Raw genomic sequence first — 16159 nt, 5'->3', positions numbered from 1 at the left:
CTTGACCCAATGCTGTTATACTGATGCAGCCTTGTATCTCCCATCTTTGTTGATTAATTTCATGTGCTGGACCGAGGATAGGAAGGTAGAGTACTGTGAATGTGAAATGGTTCCACGATGTGGACATTCTTGCATACTTCATGAGTGTGGACATGGTGACACACAGGTATTTTGTCCATGTGAATCTATGGTATTAGTAGTAGTATACCAACAGTCGGCAAAAGTACAAACACAGGAAATTCATCTTACTGGACCCTTCGTAGGACTGTAGGGAACTTGTAATTTTGCTGGTATTTATAGTTTATAAGTTGCCATGTCAAATAATTTGACGCTAAAAAATTGATGTCATCAGTAAATTGACATACTGTTACATGTGATTTCATTCTTACAGCATTCTATGGTGCTTCATCCAATGCCATGGTTGTTAGGATCTTAAAGTAGACTAATCATTCTGTGGCTTTGGTTGACAATTTTTTTTTTTGCTTCTTTTGTGCAGGACCCAGAGAGGCTGGCCAGCATCGAGTACGAGGAACGACTGGAGAGAGCCACGGCTAAGCTCGGGGCAAAGTTCATCGAGTACCGCCCTGAGACGGGGTCCTGGGTGTTCCAGGTCCAGCACTTCTCCAAGTACGGCCTGACGGACAGCGACGAGGAGGATGGATCACAGCCCCAGGCCCAACAGACTGCCAAGAAGGGCCAGAAGAAGGTATTAACCCGTTGAAGACGACTCCCGAGAATACTCGGGCAGGTGTCTTTTAGTCTATGGGAAATGCGTGTTATAGCAAAATCAGTCTGACCTCAACAGGTTAAAGTAGAGAGAGAAAGATGATAGATAGATAGATAGATTGATTGATAAATAGATTGATAGATAGTGGGTGGGTAGAGAAAGGATGGAGAAAGAGAGGAGAGATAGAGGGATAAACTTGTAGGTATATGGACAGAGAGGAAGGTGAAGGGGAAAGAGATAGCTAACGGATGAATGGAGGGATGGATGGATGAATGGATAGATAGATAGATAGAGAGGAGAATTATGTATATGTGGACAGAGAGGAAGATGAAGGGGAAGAGGTAGCTGATGGATGGATAGATGAAGAGAGAGAGAGATAGAGTGATATAATGATAAATATGTGGCAGAGAGGGAGATAAAGGGGAAGAGATGGTGCACAGATAGATACAGTGTAGATTGATAGAGAGATAGAGAATGACAGGAAAAGAGAGATGGGCGATAAAGGGATAGAGTAATAGATATATGGACAGAGAGGAAGAGATAGAGGGAGAAATGTAGCCAAATATTTAAAAGGCATGCAGTGATATGTCTACTTTATTATCCCCATCCCCACCTTCTAAAAAGAATACTTTTATTCATCCATAAAAAATGCGTATAAGTGTATATTCCCATAGAGTGATAGTTAAATGAATGTGAGCTTGAACTTATCAAAATGCTGTATCAGTGCAGTCCCCTAGGAATCAAAAGATTCCTCTTTTCCAGTCAACCTGGAAACTGCACTCACCATTCATTCGTCACGTTTCCTCATGTCGACAGCTGCCAGCAAAGGATCAAGTCAAAGTTCCACCCAAAGTGCCAGAGGAGAAGCAGAAATCCAAGGCACCCCTACAGGAGAATGGAAGCGCCCAGCCCCCCAGTGAAGAGCCTATGAGGGAGGAGCCTGATTTGGACATGGACACTATCAGTGACAGGAATGCTCCAAGAATGAGGGGACTTGGCAGTCAGATGATTCAGGATCACTTCATGGGTGGGGATGGTGAGTCTATTTCTCATTTTTTAACCCGTTGAGGACGGACAAGCATTTCCCGTAGACACCTGCTCAAGTATGACCGACTCGTCCTCAATGGTTGAAGTTTCTTATCTTTGGCCTGACTTTATTATCATTTGTATCTTAGCCTTTCTTAAAGGGATAGTACAGTTTTGGTAGAGATGAGAATTGGGTTTTTAACTTTTTGCGAGATACCAAGAAAACACTTATGATATAGTACAGAACATACCATTTTAAGAGGAATTCAAAGTTTATTTGACGAAGATCGGGTTTGGAATGACTGAAACATCAAAAAACAAAGTAAAACAAAGCGATCGTAATAAAGTGTGGGTCCCACACTTTATTAGAATCGCTCTTTTTTGATATCTCAGCCATTTCAAAACCAATTTTCATCAAATAAACGTTGAATTCCTCATAGAATTACATGCTCTTTCACATTTTATAAGAGGTTTCTCATTATCTCACCAAAAAATGTTAGAAACCTGAAATTAGGTCTCAACAATAACTGTACAATCCCTTTAACCGTACATTTGTAAATAGTATTCACTGTGGCAGGAAAATGCTGCATCATCAGCCTTTGAACTTGCAGCAGTGCATAAATTCATCTCATATCCTGCTCGTTACCTTTCCCAGCTTACATAGAGTGCCTACTATTTCTAAGAAGATGGCTTAACGGCAATCTGTTGTACGTGTAATCTAATTTACTAGCTTTTTCTATTTCTTTCATTCACAAGGAGTGTAGTGGTTAAAAATCTGATAAAATACAATTTTCTATTAGCATTTTTTTTAAAACTTTAGAGGAAGTAGACTAGATGTGCTTATTCACTTCATACTTGTTTTTCATGCCACATATTAGATAATGGTGTGGAGAAGATGATTGAAATAATTGTGCTATAAAGATTGTCATAGATAATGCTCTACTCTGTGAGATGAATATGATGCAAAATTTTCCTCTGTGTATGTCCTACTCAGCAAAAACTAGATATACTTTGTTCCATTTTGCCCCTAGCTGGTGACTTGGACACCTTCATGCCATATGATGGTGCAGATCGTGACCAGCAACCCCATGAAGAAGCAGACATGGAAGGTCAGAAGTCGCTCGACGTGTCCCACCGCCTGGCGTCAGCCCTGGGGGTCAGCTCCCACCGGATGCAGGTCATGAAGGCATCATTCTTTGGTGAGGAGGATGAGCCCCTGGAGTACGAGACCCACTCTCGTTCGGGGCCAGCCGGCAAGGTTTCCGCATTTGATGCCAGAGAGGGCTCCCTCCTGAGACCCACTCGGGAGCCGTTGAAGGACAGGGGATCGACGCAGGAGATGTGGCAGTCCACCACCATGGGTAGCCCAGCCAAATATCTGGCCGGGATGTCCGCACCAACTACCAGAGCAGGACCTGGGAGTCCTCTCCCGCGCCTCTTGAGGGAATCCTTGGATGCGAGGGATGCAAGTCAGCTTGGTACGTCCAGATCGTCACTCCTGGGGATACCCCACCAGATGCCCGTAATACCCAGCAGTATGAGTCCCCGTGAGAAAATGCCCAAGGTGGTAGGATCTCGCCCCCACCTGGGTCTCATCCCCATTGAGCAGTCAGTCACGAACAGTCGCCACGACAACGTGGCAGATTTAGGACTTTTGATGGGGCGATCGTTCAGGGTGGGTTGGGGACCAAACTGGACTCTAGTCCACGCAGGAAAGGCTGTGGGTGTGGAGGGTGTCAGGCCAAAGGTCAAAGAGGAGCCTATGCCATTTACACTCCTCACATCCAAGTCTGTCATCAAGCCAGCATCAGAGAGCTCCCCTTTCAAGGTGACAATGGAGAAAGTGGACATAGCTCCCATGATCAGAAAACCTGGACTAGCCACCCAAATGTACGAGAAGTCATTGGAAGTGGAGCTGCAGCACAGCATGTGTGCCACGGATCAGCAGTGCCCGGCGTTCGCTTCTCAACCGGGGATCGACGCTTTGCACCAGTACATCGCTGTGTCCCAGCAGGACAAACGGGAGGGTTCGGGAGACGAGTTAGAACTCTTGGAGCACACCCGACTGGTCTGGTCTCTCATGGGTGCCCTGTGGGGCGAACTTCCAGAGGAAGAGGGCAAACCCAGGCTGGACTCCAACGGCTATCCCTACCGCAAAGCGAGAAGGAAGGCTCTGTCGCGTTGGCTGTCGGATGCGTGCAGGCGGCACATCAAGAGCGAGGTGCAGGACTCAAAGTTCCGTCACCTCGGTCATGTGGAGGCCATCTTCGCCCTCCTCACTGGGCAGCAAATTAATGAGGCCTGCGTCCAGGCACAGCAGGCTAGCGACCACAGGCTGGCATTCCTGCTGGCTCAAGCGGGGGCTACCCACGAAGTGCGCCACCTAGTGACGACCCAGCTGATCCACTGGGAGCAGCTCCGTGCCGACCAGTTTGTGGCGGACGAGTACCTGAAAGTCTACTCACTCCTGGCTGGTCAGCTGGTCTGGCAGTCGTCCAGGGGGGAGGTCAATGTCTGCGAAGACTTGGACTGGAAGAGAGCCCTCGCTGTTCACCTCTGGTACCACAACTCTTCTGTAGCCTCCATCGTGGATGCTGTACATGCCTACGAGGAGGGTTTCACAGGTGAGAAACAGTAGGTGAAGAATATCTTCAGAAGGGGCAGGAAGCAAGAAGTGGGTTGTGCATTAGTAAGGTAAAATATTGCTTTCACTTTAAAGGTGCAAGTTTGACAGTCCTGCAAAATTGGCATAGATCATCATGATAGCATAAACAGCGGAACAACATGTCATAAAATCTGTGTCAGAGAATGTATTGGAATTGGGAAGGGATATGTAAGTCATCATCAAATTTTGATGTTAATTGCCTCTCTGATTGTGATGTGATGTATATTTCAGGTGTTTTACATTGAAACTCTGCCAAACTTTTTACTTTGGTCTCCCAACCACTGGTACCGCAGGTGAATCGGCCCTGGGTGATTACTGCCTACCGCCACGCCCACCCTACATGGAGAGCAACCCGGGGTTCTACAAGGAGGACCTGAGTGCCCTGGAAGCCATGGAGGAAGGGGAGGAAGCCCAGCCCAGGGACCGCTTCCCCGTCTGGGACATGTGTTACCACCTCCTCAAGCTCTACTGCGACCGAACCTACCACATGCGCACCGTCCTGGCTCCGACGGCCCACTCGCCATATCACCTGGATTACAGACTCAGGTGAGTGGTAATATTGTAGAAGCCTGGGATCGTGGGACTACCCGTTTCAGTCTCCGTTTTCCGTGTTTGTGAGAATCCTAAATCTACCTGCATCATTGATCAACTACCTGTGATGTAGCAAAGACTCACCTCGACAACCTGTTGAAACCATCGGGGGACCTAAATTTACTTTACACGGAATTTGTTTATCAGCTGAACACGCATATCAGAGGTTTGAACGTAAACCGTGTCCCATACCTATGTATTCGCGTTAGTGTATACGTCATACGTACCAGTCTCTCGAATAGTCCCACCAGAGTGTTTTCGTGTTACTGTGTATCGGTCATACTTACCTTGAAACCCTCATCATGTCAGTCGACAAAACTGATACGAGAAAACCCAACCTACGGCCTCGAATGAAGTCTGATTCTCATTCTCTTACGCCTGTTCAAGAGGGTAGATGTAGATCTCATGGCACTCCTCCTTCAACGGTGACACACCTGCCCAAAACGTTCAGCCTGAGCCCAGATAACCTCAAAAGCATCGAGGCTGTAATTCAGAATGCGGTTCAGAATGCAGTTACCGCAGCCATGGAGACAGAAAGGATGAAGATACATGCTGCTATTGAGAGAAGTGAAAACAGATTCCGTGAACTGCTGGACGAGAAGATGGCAGCCCTACATGAGCTGGAGGTTGCCGTCGACTCCAAGCTTCACCAGCTTCGCAGTTTTGAGTCATCTGTCGAAAGCAATTCAGCGAAGATCCAGGATGCCAGTCTGAGACTTGAGCACATCGAGCAATATTCCCGGAGGAACAACATCCGTCTGCAAGGAGTGAAGGTTTCTCCAGGTGAAAACACAGACCAAGTCGTGTGTGACATCGCCCAGCGCATTGGAGTCACTGTCAGGCCAATCGACATTGACAGATCCCATCGCCTACCTAGTCGTCGTTCTCAGTTGCCTGATGGTCTGCCATCCTACGCGAACGCTGCGAGTCGAGCTTCCCCACCTTCCATCATTGTGAAGTTCACTTCCTACAAGGCCAAGTTCGAGATGATGAGGAACCGTAGGAAGCTGAAAGGCTCTGGCATAGTGATTGTTGAAGATCTGACAAAGAAAAACGCTGATCTACTTTCCCAGACATCTCGTCACACAAGTGTAACTACCTCATGGACTTCAGATGGCCGTGTCTTTGCAATGGTAAAGCAAGACAATGGTCGCCTGGTCAAGAAACCCATCAGAAACTTGTCTGAACTGAACTCACTGAGATGATTCGTTGAACTCGTTTAGCCTTACACTTTGCCAATGTTATGCTTCAGTTGTCTAGTATTATGTCTCTAAACAGTATCAATCGTTATATACATGTACATGTAATTTTGCAAGTTATCTTTACGATAATCCCCGATGGTTTTTACTCGCTCCTGATATTCACATACCTGGTTAATATTTTTCTTTCTTTTTTTTTCCTCTCATTGTGTCTGAATTTGAGATTCTTTGATTTTGTTTTGTTTTGTTTTGTTTTCTTTATTCTTCTCTTTTGTTAAGTGTCCATTCTTTCTCTTCTTTTTTTTTTGGTTGAATTTGTAACATTTGTCCTTGTAATGCCTGATATTGATTTGTATAAACAAAAACTTCAAGAAAATGATATTTTCAAAATTAATGAATATTTGTCTTCTGTCTGTAATGATTCATCTGACTCTAATAAAAAATGTTTTCTTCCAAATGAACTCAATGAATTTTTAGAGGATAATAGCAATTTGTCTTTGTGCAAGAAAGGTTTCACCTGTTTACATTTAAACTCAAGAAGTTTGAAAAGAAATTTTGATAATCTGTGTTCATTATTGAGTGGTATTGATTTACAATTTTCTGTTATTGGAATTTCCGAGACTTGGTTAAAAAGTGATGATCCTAAGTTTGATATTGAAGGTTATAATTTTATTGGAAATTCTCGTCACAATCGCAGAGGGGGAGGAGTTGGTGTTTTTATCAACGATGATTTGAATTTTGTACAGAGAGTTGATTTAGATTTATGCACAGACTGGATTGAATGTATATTTATTGAAATTGATTTTAAACCAAAAAATATTATATTTGTTACTGTTTATCGACCGCCAAATGCTCTCTTGCCTCAATTTTTATTTTCATTGAACGCAATATTAGATAATATTATTAAGGAAAATAAGTTATTGTATATTTCAGGAGATTTTAACCTTAATTTATATGATATTGATTCTTGCCCACAAGTTAATGAATTCCTTGATATGTTTATGACTAAAGCTATTTATCCAATTATTCACTTTCCCACACGTGTTACAAATCATTCAGCTACGCTAATCGATAATATATTCACTAATGAAATGAATTATTTGGTATCTGGTATTATTTTGGCAGATGTATCTGACCATTTTCCAGTTTTTTGTTTGAGGCGGTACAAAATGAGTGAAAGTGCTAATTTTGAATATTTTGAGAAACGATTGATAAATGAGAGAAATATGCAATATTTTCTTGGTGAATTATTAAAAGTTAATTGGCATGTGGATAACTGTGATGCTAATATTGCATATGATAATTTTTATTTTCAATTTATGTATTTATATGATAAATGTTTTCCTAAAAAGAAGTGCAGATGTAAACGCCGTATAGATAAACCGTGGTTTAACAATGATTTACGAAAATTGTGTAATAAGAAGTATGTTTTATATAAAAAATACATTAAAAATCCAACAATTTATAGAGAAAAGGTGTATAAGCAATTTCGTAATAAAGTGAATAATGAGATTAAGCGTGTCAAGAATGATTTTTTTAAGAACAGGTTTTGGGAAGTTAAATTTGATATTAAAAAAACTTGGCAACTTATTAATAAGGCTTTGGGCAAAAGGAATGTACAATCTAGTATTGATTATCTTATGGCAGATGATAGGAAAGTTGAAAAAAGTAAAGAAATTGCTCAAGTTTTTAATGATCATTTTGTTAATGTAGGTTTGTATTTGAAGAACACAATTCAAGTCTGTACTAATGATAATTATACTCAGTTTGTAAAGAAAAATGAGAATACAGCATTTTTTAGCCCTATTACCCCAGGAGAAGTTGTAAAGATTGTATGTAATTGTGACAATGGTTCAAGTTCTGGTCATGATGACGTTGATATAGCTGTTGTAAAAAAAGTAATACACGTAATTTGTTATCCTTTATGTGACATTTTTAATTGTGTTTTATCCACTGGTATTTTTCCAAACAAACTTAAAATTGCCAAAGTTATACCAGTTTTTAAAAGTGGTCCAAGTCATGATGTTAATAACTATAGACCTATATCTGTGTTATCTGTTTTTTCTAAAATTCTTGAGAAATGTATATATGATAGATTACTGTTATTTTTAGACAAATATGATATAATAACACCATGTCAATATGGATTTCGTTCTGGGCACTCCACGTCCCATGCTTTGATTAACCTTATTTCAAAAGTAACTAATGCACTAAATTTTCATCAATTAATTATTGGTTTGTTTTTAGACCTAAGCAAGGCTTTTGATTCTTTAGATCATTCTATTTTATTAGATAAGTTATATATTTATGGTATCCGAGGTAATTTGTTCAAATTGTTTTCAAGTTATTTGGATAATCGGAAACAATTTGTATTGGTTAATAGATGTAAATCTGAGTTGTGTAGCCTGGGATGTGGAGTGCCTCAGGGTTCAATACTTGGTCCACTTTTATTTCTCATTTACATCAATGATATTTGCAATGTCACAGAAAAAATACAGTTCATTTTATATGCAGATGATACCAGTATGTTTATGTCTGATGATAATATTAATACTTTATTGTTACGTTTTAATGAAGAGATTCAAAAAATTTATGATTGGCTTCTTATGAACAAATTAGTTTTGAATGTGAAGAAAACTCAATGTATGATTTTTACTAATAAGAAAATTGATATACAGAATTCAGCAATTTATATGAATAACAATCTTATAAAAATTACGAGTTCATTGTCATTTCTTGGCGTCATTATTGATAATAAATTATCTTGGCATAAACATATTGATTCAGTCTGCAATAAGATTTCTAAATGTATCGGTATTTTATACAAATTACGATATTTTCCTCACAATATTTTATGCATGATTTATAACGCTATTATATTAAGTCAACTTCAATATGGAAACATTGCTTGGGCAAATACATCAAATTATTCTATGGTCAGACTTTTCCGTCTGCAGAAGAAAGCAGTGAGAATTATATGTCACGCCAATTATCTTGCCTCCACTAAACCTCTTTTTATGAAATGTAATGTTTTAGATATTTTTGAATTGAACAAATATATTATTGGTGTATTTATGTATTTATGTTTTAAAAATTGTATTCCCCCAAGTCTTTCTTCCTTGTTTCAGTTAAATAGTGCTATTCATTCGTATTGTTTGAGAAATCCTCTGAATTATCATTTACCTCTTAATAGAACAAATGTTGGTTTATATTCTGTTTTGTATAGAGGACCTCTAATTTGGAATAACTTGCCACAGTCAATTAAAATGAGTCCATCTTTAAATGTTTTTAAACGAAGATTTAAATTATTCTTATTGGAAAAAGAAAAGTAATCTACACATTCGGGTATTACTCTGTGTTTGTTTGTTGTTTGTTTGTTTTGTCTCTATGTGTCTATTGTTGAATATGTATTTTCAATCTCTTTGGTCTTAATATCTATGCATATTTATTTGTACAATTTAATATGACTTTTATTATAATGCTTTTGTTATGGTGGCAGCTGCTTATAAAACTTTGTTTTTCTTGCTGTCTCCACATTCTGTTACATTTTTATTGTCAATTTGAATTTATTTGTATACTTTGAATGTTTTTTATCTGTTTGAATGAAATAAACGCGAATTGCGAATTGCGAATATCTATAAATAAATGTTTTATTAATCACAAACCAAAAACACTTGTTTTGTATTATAAACATAATTATGAAACTTTAAAATTTCATTACTTTCTTCTGGCATATTTGATTTGATTCAGCTCTATAAGTTACAGTCAAAATGAATATGGGGCAGGGTTCACTTTTAATATTGCCACTGAGGTAGGAATATCAACTTTGGATATAGATTTTTTGTTTTGTTTTAGTTGCTGCAAGAGTTTGAGGTATGAATGTGGATGATTAGATGATAATTTCTTTTTTGTTTCTTTTTAGCTGGCATGTTCTGCAGATTCTCCAGGCCCTTGGATACTCTCACCTCTCCCCACACCGTCTGGCCCACCTTCACACGAGCTTCGCCTCACAGCTGGAATCCCTGGGCCTCTGGCACTGGGCAGCCTTCGTGCTGCTTCACGTCCCCAACGACCTGGCCCGCGAGGGCCTCCTCCGCTCCCTCCTGTCTCGCCACGTGACCCTCGACCTGTCGGGCGACCGTCTGACAACGAGAGAGCACTTCCTGGTGGAGCGGTTGCACGTCCCCCAGGAGTGGATCCACGATGCGAAGGCGCTGAGGGCGCTCTACGAGGGCAGGGAGCGCGAGGAGGCGTGGCACCTGTTGAGGGCGGGGCGATGGAATGACTGCCACCAAGTTCTCATCAAGAAGATAGCAGCTGATGCCATCATCAATGGTAGGCATGGCGATAATGACATCACTGGAATGGAAGTAACTTACTACTGCAAATATTGCCTGTAGTGTAAAAGTGGAAACTTTCACACAAGTATTGTTTCCCTTTACATTTTTTACTTGACCAATTTTAGTAAACATGTGTTTTAATTTGGGAATGAGATTATCTTTGTACATAAGTATATCTTCCCAAAATATTTGTGTTTGTTTGTTTTTTAAATAGATCTTTACACTTCTTCAATAGAGTGGAATTTTTACATTGCAAGGTATTCCATGTTTAAAGTATGCTAAAAAGTTTTATTATAATCATGCTGGGTTATAAGTATCAATACCATCAAGGCTCACTTATGTAAATGAAAGTTTAAAGTCAGATTCATGCTGATAGTTGCTTCCTACTGATTTTTTTTTTGTTGTTTGCTTTTCCTCCACTATGTAGAGAGCTATGGATTCCTCAAGGGTGTCCTAGACGAACTGAGCTTTGTGGAGAGGTCATCTGTGATTCAGGACTGGTCAACCAATGGTCAAGTGTACCTGGACTTCATCAACATCAACAAGGTATTCCTCATATCAGTTTGCCTACAGTACATCTATTTTAAAAAGCAATGAGTAACAAACTTCAGTTTTCTTGGATTGTATCAGAGCACATACATGTCCAAAGTGCTATACAAGTTATGATATTCCTGATGAAATATTCCCGCTATTAATCTTATGCTGAGCATATTGTGTGCGACTCCTGTGAACCACCCAGGGTGCATGATTTGGCCATTAACTGTTCTCATTAATCTCATTCTCTGTGTGTAACTGAACACAGACCATGCAAGTTAGTTTCATTCTTATAAGCCTTGAGAAGTCCCTAATGGCGTGGACATCTTGTAAGCATCCACTTTGGAGCTGGAGAAGTCGAAGTGATAAGCGCAGATCAAAATGCATACATTCAGTAGATATTTGTCGTTGCTCAATAGACAGGTGTTAACCAGCACTGCGTGTAGTGTACAAAATAACACCACTATGCACGTGTCCCTTTCATACAGCATGATTGAAAAACAGAAGAGGATTGATGATGAAGATGACAGACATAAGTTGACAAATAATAGGGAAAAAATGACACCCTGAAAAGACAAAGGTATGTAGAATACAGCAGTAAAAAAAAAACTTCTTAACTCAATTACTACTGGTAACAGTCGTGCAGCACAAACTGTCAATAGAGGCCCCATGTGGCTTAGCTTGCAATAAAAAACAAGTTTTCCAAGCGATCTTTTGTGCAATAGAATTGGACCCACCTGCTCTGTCCTTACACATGTTATTCTCGTCTTCAAAACAATCTTGCAGCGTCTTGAGGAGCTGCGTGGCCGTGATCCCACCACCTTTGAGATCGAGAAGCTCCATCCGGACATCGCCTCCCTCTGCCTGAGGGTGGGCGGGGTCTACTGCCAGTCAGTGAAGGACCGGGTGTGTCGGTCAGAGATGGCCAAGCGGACAGCCAACATGATGAGGGCTGTGCTCACACTTCAGGTAAGGGATCGATTTGGGGGACCGTGTCCATGTAGCATGACATAGCTTGTTAATATTCAGCTTCCATACCGGCATCAATAGAATACTTTATATGCCATATATTTCATGGGATTTATATTTTTTGCAAATTTAACAACACATGAAATTATTGACTCTGATCCTGATATGAATGTGACATGCATGCATACATTCCTCCTTTTATTACTGTATTTAGAGATCGCAAATTTAAACACTCACATAATAATTGGAAAGTCCCGATTCACAAAAAATTAGACTTGCTTGATATACGGTGTGTACAATAATCCTGTTCATATTTTGCTTAATATTTTATGAATGAGTGTCTACTGGGAAAAAAGATCAAACAGCTCTCCCATTCCCCCCACCCCCAACATGAACACACATGAGTAGTGAAAAGAAATGCCAGTAACTTGAAAATTTGAAAAGAAATATTCTGCACAGAAAGAGATGGATGAATCAATCAGCGGAGGATGCCAAGGTAGTTGATTGAAGTGTGAAATAACAAAGTGTGCGCTTTCACCTCCATATTTTACTATGTCTAAGCCTGTGTATCATTTTGACTGAATTTGGTTGGTGTTTTAATTTGTGCTCTTTTCTTCTTTCTTTCTCTCTGGTTTTGCCCCTTCTTTTTCTCTGCAGCAAGAGAGTCTGGCCAGTGCTGCTGGATCGCCACCAACATCGGGATCCAACCCCCTCATCCCGTCTCGGCTCCTGGCTCCACACGTCACCAAGCTCCCCCTCCCAGAGGACTACAGTCTGCAGGAGCTTCGGCAGCTCACCAGGAGCTACATGCAGGAGCTAACGGCCTGATGCAGACCCTGTTCATTCCCTCGCTCTCTGCGGGATAGGAGCGAGAAGGAAGTGCATTGTCCGTCGTTGCTGGTGGAGCGGGGACAAGAGCCCGGCAGGATCCCACTACATGTAATGCACGGTCAGGGCACACATACGACTGGTGGCAGGATAATAGGCTCTGGACAGATTGGGGGTGTGTCACATGTAGGAACGTGAAAGTAACTGGCGTGGAGCAAGGGGCCGTGTCAGCGTGTAGGGGCCTGGGTGGGTACCAGGAGTTCTGCGGGGGGATTCCTGGATCCAGCGTCCTGTGTGCTGAGAGGGAGATCAAGAGCGCGCTGGAAGACCAGTCGTTTCTCAGGATGTGCCACTGTAACGTGAAGCTCTGAGATGGCAAATTTATGAATCCCTTGGCCAAACAGGAAGATGATGCAGTTATAAAACAATTTTTCTTTGGGTGAATTTTCGTGATGACATATCTGCTGTTCAGAGGTAATCAGGTCTCATTTATTTTAAGATCAGGTGTTAAGTTAAAAAAATTGCATCACACTACTTGTTTGGTTTTTTCTTTCATGCTGCAGGAATGCCAATTAGAATTTATTTCTTCCCTGTAGATATCGTTAGATGATTCTACTGTATGAGATACAGACCAGCCTGAATATGTGTTACAGTGTAAATAAAAATATATGGAGACACATTGTGTAAAGTAAAGTACTAATTGTTTCAGCAGAATTTCCATTTCTAAGTTTCCTATTGTTTATAGTTAACAGCAACGATTATGAATATGCTCAGGATATAGCAGTACAGCTCACATGGAAGCATTTCACATTATCCCCAGGCCATGTTGTGAAAGAAGGCTGTTCAAATGTGTTTATTTAACTTGTTTTTCTTGCATTATTTTGCCAAAAAAAAAAGAAAAAAAGAAAAGGAGGCAATGTCTGTAAGTAGATAAATGTTACTGCAACATAAAGAAGATCCTACATTCTGGTGACAGTTGTATATTGCTTTACATTCGTAAAAACTCAGTATGTGTTTGTGTAGCTGCAAGATTACCCACACTGTGTGTGATGTGTATCACGTGGAGAGTTTTATTTTTCTGTCTAGTCTGGCATGAACAAAAGTGCAAACAGGCTGGAAAAGCTGCTTTTGCAGTGTGAGGTCCTGTTAAATACAATGTTGAAAGTATTTGTACTTGGTAATTTGCTAGTGAATCGTGGTGAATGTTGGTATGGAGCTATACATGTAGTACAGTACGACTAGATTTGTACATGTGTATATATGTGTGTATTCTCATGGTCGGACATCCGGGTATTTTGCGTGTCACGGGGTCATGGATAGCGTTGGAGTGAAAACAAACCACTCGCGTGAGCCTGGAGTGAACGCTGTACGTGTTTTCTGCCGGGGCGCCCCGCGAGCATAGCGCTAGCGCAAGCTGGTACTGTAGCTGTGCGGGCGGCAGGATTAGGCCCTAGGCCTACTCTAAATTAGGCCCTACCCTAAGTACTACAGTACTAACGTTAGACCTACCTGAAGTTTCTATATGAGGTACTAAGTAAGCGTAGATATCGGGGTAGGGCCTACTCAAAGAGGTTCTACTGCACATCTGGCCATTCTGTTGGGTCGTTGATCTAGAGTCCTGCCGCGATTTCATTCTTACGGGCACAGGTCCAGTCCGGCCGCCTTAAACTTGGCAAAATACCGGGACCGATCGATCGACAGGATCCAGATTATTAGAATATTGCTGGCAAGACATGATGCATGTAGAATAGGGATCTCATGAATGATGGCACAAATGACAAAATGAATAATGAAAAACAGTCGATCCCCATGATGTCTGCGTAGAGTTGCACATAAATTATACGCGTCGCACATGCACAGCATGCAGTATGCGCATAATGCAGGCTTAGCGCTTTGTGCTTGCAAGCTGTTTGTTTTCACTCCAGTCGACCGGAAGTGACGTGTAGCCGACCGCAAGAATATGTATGTATGAGATTTTCACCAGAGATGTATGACACGCACAATACTCAAATTTGTGGGTTGGAAACTATCAGCGTTAAGATTTTGGTTGGAGTCCTGATGGAAAACCATCTGTGGTTGAGGGACAGAAAGTTGTTTCGTTGTTTTGTGAAATATGTGTAAGTCACAATTCGTTTTCATTCCAGTGTGCGACTCTTGACTGAGAAATGTTGTAAAATGACTAATTTCAGATGCTTTTGCTGATATATTTGTCAGAAAAGCTAAATCGTAAAAATGTCGTAGGTTGTAAGCAAGAGAAATGCGACGAAATAACACAAAATTTGATATGTGTTTGCAAGCAACTGCCTATATGACAACTTATTCCAAGCCATCATTGGTACAGTATAACTGGAAGTCTACCTGATACAGAGTTGCTGTTTTATGTGAAAAATATCATTGGAAGAAGAAATAACAATGTATCATCAAAGCAGCAAAATAGTTCACAAATTGCTACAAGCACTAAAAGGTCATAATACATCACATGGTTGTATTATCACTTTTCCTATGGAGGGTGGTGTTAAATTTATGCACATGATTGTATAAATATATTTATATGTGTTATCGAATGATATTACTGGTAGCATGTTATGTTCAAGCAGATTTTGTATTATGTATGCCAAGATGACACTGATTATTCCTAATGTATAATTATTGATATTAATATCTGGTTTATCACTCTCAATGCTTGCATCACTCCGTAACGTCAAGTTCCTACCTTTGAAAATTACTGTAAAACCCCAAACTTTCATGAATTTTGAGTTTTGTCTACCCAGCGCATTGAGTGCCAGTGGCAGTTCATGAATGTTTCTGGTTTTTACGGTAAGTGCTCAATACTGATGGTATTTAATGCCAATGAACAGCACATAGAATGCCCAATGTCTTCACATCTCCTACAGCTACTGTGTCTCAACGACTGAATGTTTTGTGAGGTCCATCGATTCTTCTTCCCAATACGGCCGCATAACAATATCCAACATGTACTTGTCTTCGTGTGTTATGTCGCAGTAATAGCCTTACTCCCTTAATTAATCAGAGCATTTCTTTGTTTTTTTCATACATCGCAGAGTCCTGGTAACGGAATTTTCAATTGGCAAGCGATGGTGGAGAAATAAACATTAGATTCTTCACATACTCGCCACTGTTTATCGCAATGTTTGGTTGTGAAGACTAAGCAAAGCAAATGGATTCAAAGAATCAGTATTGACGTTAGATCACAATGGTCATGCTGTGTTGTATGTCATTTCTTTAGAAAATGTAATTTTGTTTAAAACACAAAGATATT

The 16159-nt window shown here is 40.6% G+C and overlaps 1 protein-coding gene across 1 annotated transcript in view; it reads left to right on the top strand.

The window, feature by feature from the left end:
- The window catches only part of LOC139732414 (nuclear pore complex protein Nup98-Nup96-like), a 50133-nt gene extending 37075 nt beyond the window's left edge, over positions 1-13058 (top strand). The window contains exons 22-29 of the mRNA XM_071643278.1: positions 497-706; positions 1544-1763; positions 2785-4377; positions 4712-4964; positions 10131-10543; positions 10976-11094; positions 11869-12051; positions 12709-13058. Coding sequence (XP_071499379.1) covers positions 497-706; positions 1544-1763; positions 2785-4377; positions 4712-4964; positions 10131-10543; positions 10976-11094; positions 11869-12051; positions 12709-12879 — 3162 coding nt within the window. The 3' untranslated portion in view covers positions 12880-13058. The remainder of the gene's footprint in view (positions 1-496; positions 707-1543; positions 1764-2784; positions 4378-4711; positions 4965-10130; positions 10544-10975; positions 11095-11868; positions 12052-12708) is intronic.
- Positions 13059-16159: the final 3101 nt, after the last annotated feature.

This window comes from Diadema antillarum, unplaced genomic scaffold (assembly GCF_040938485.1).
Source record: "Diadema antillarum isolate AM-2024a unplaced genomic scaffold, OU_Dant_1.0 seq00000420_RagTag, whole genome shotgun sequence".
Classification (NCBI taxonomy): Eukaryota; Metazoa; Echinodermata; class Echinoidea; order Diadematoida; family Diadematidae; genus Diadema; species Diadema antillarum.
Note: the sequence above shows the minus strand (reverse complement) of the source record. Positions and strands in the feature narration are given on the sequence as shown.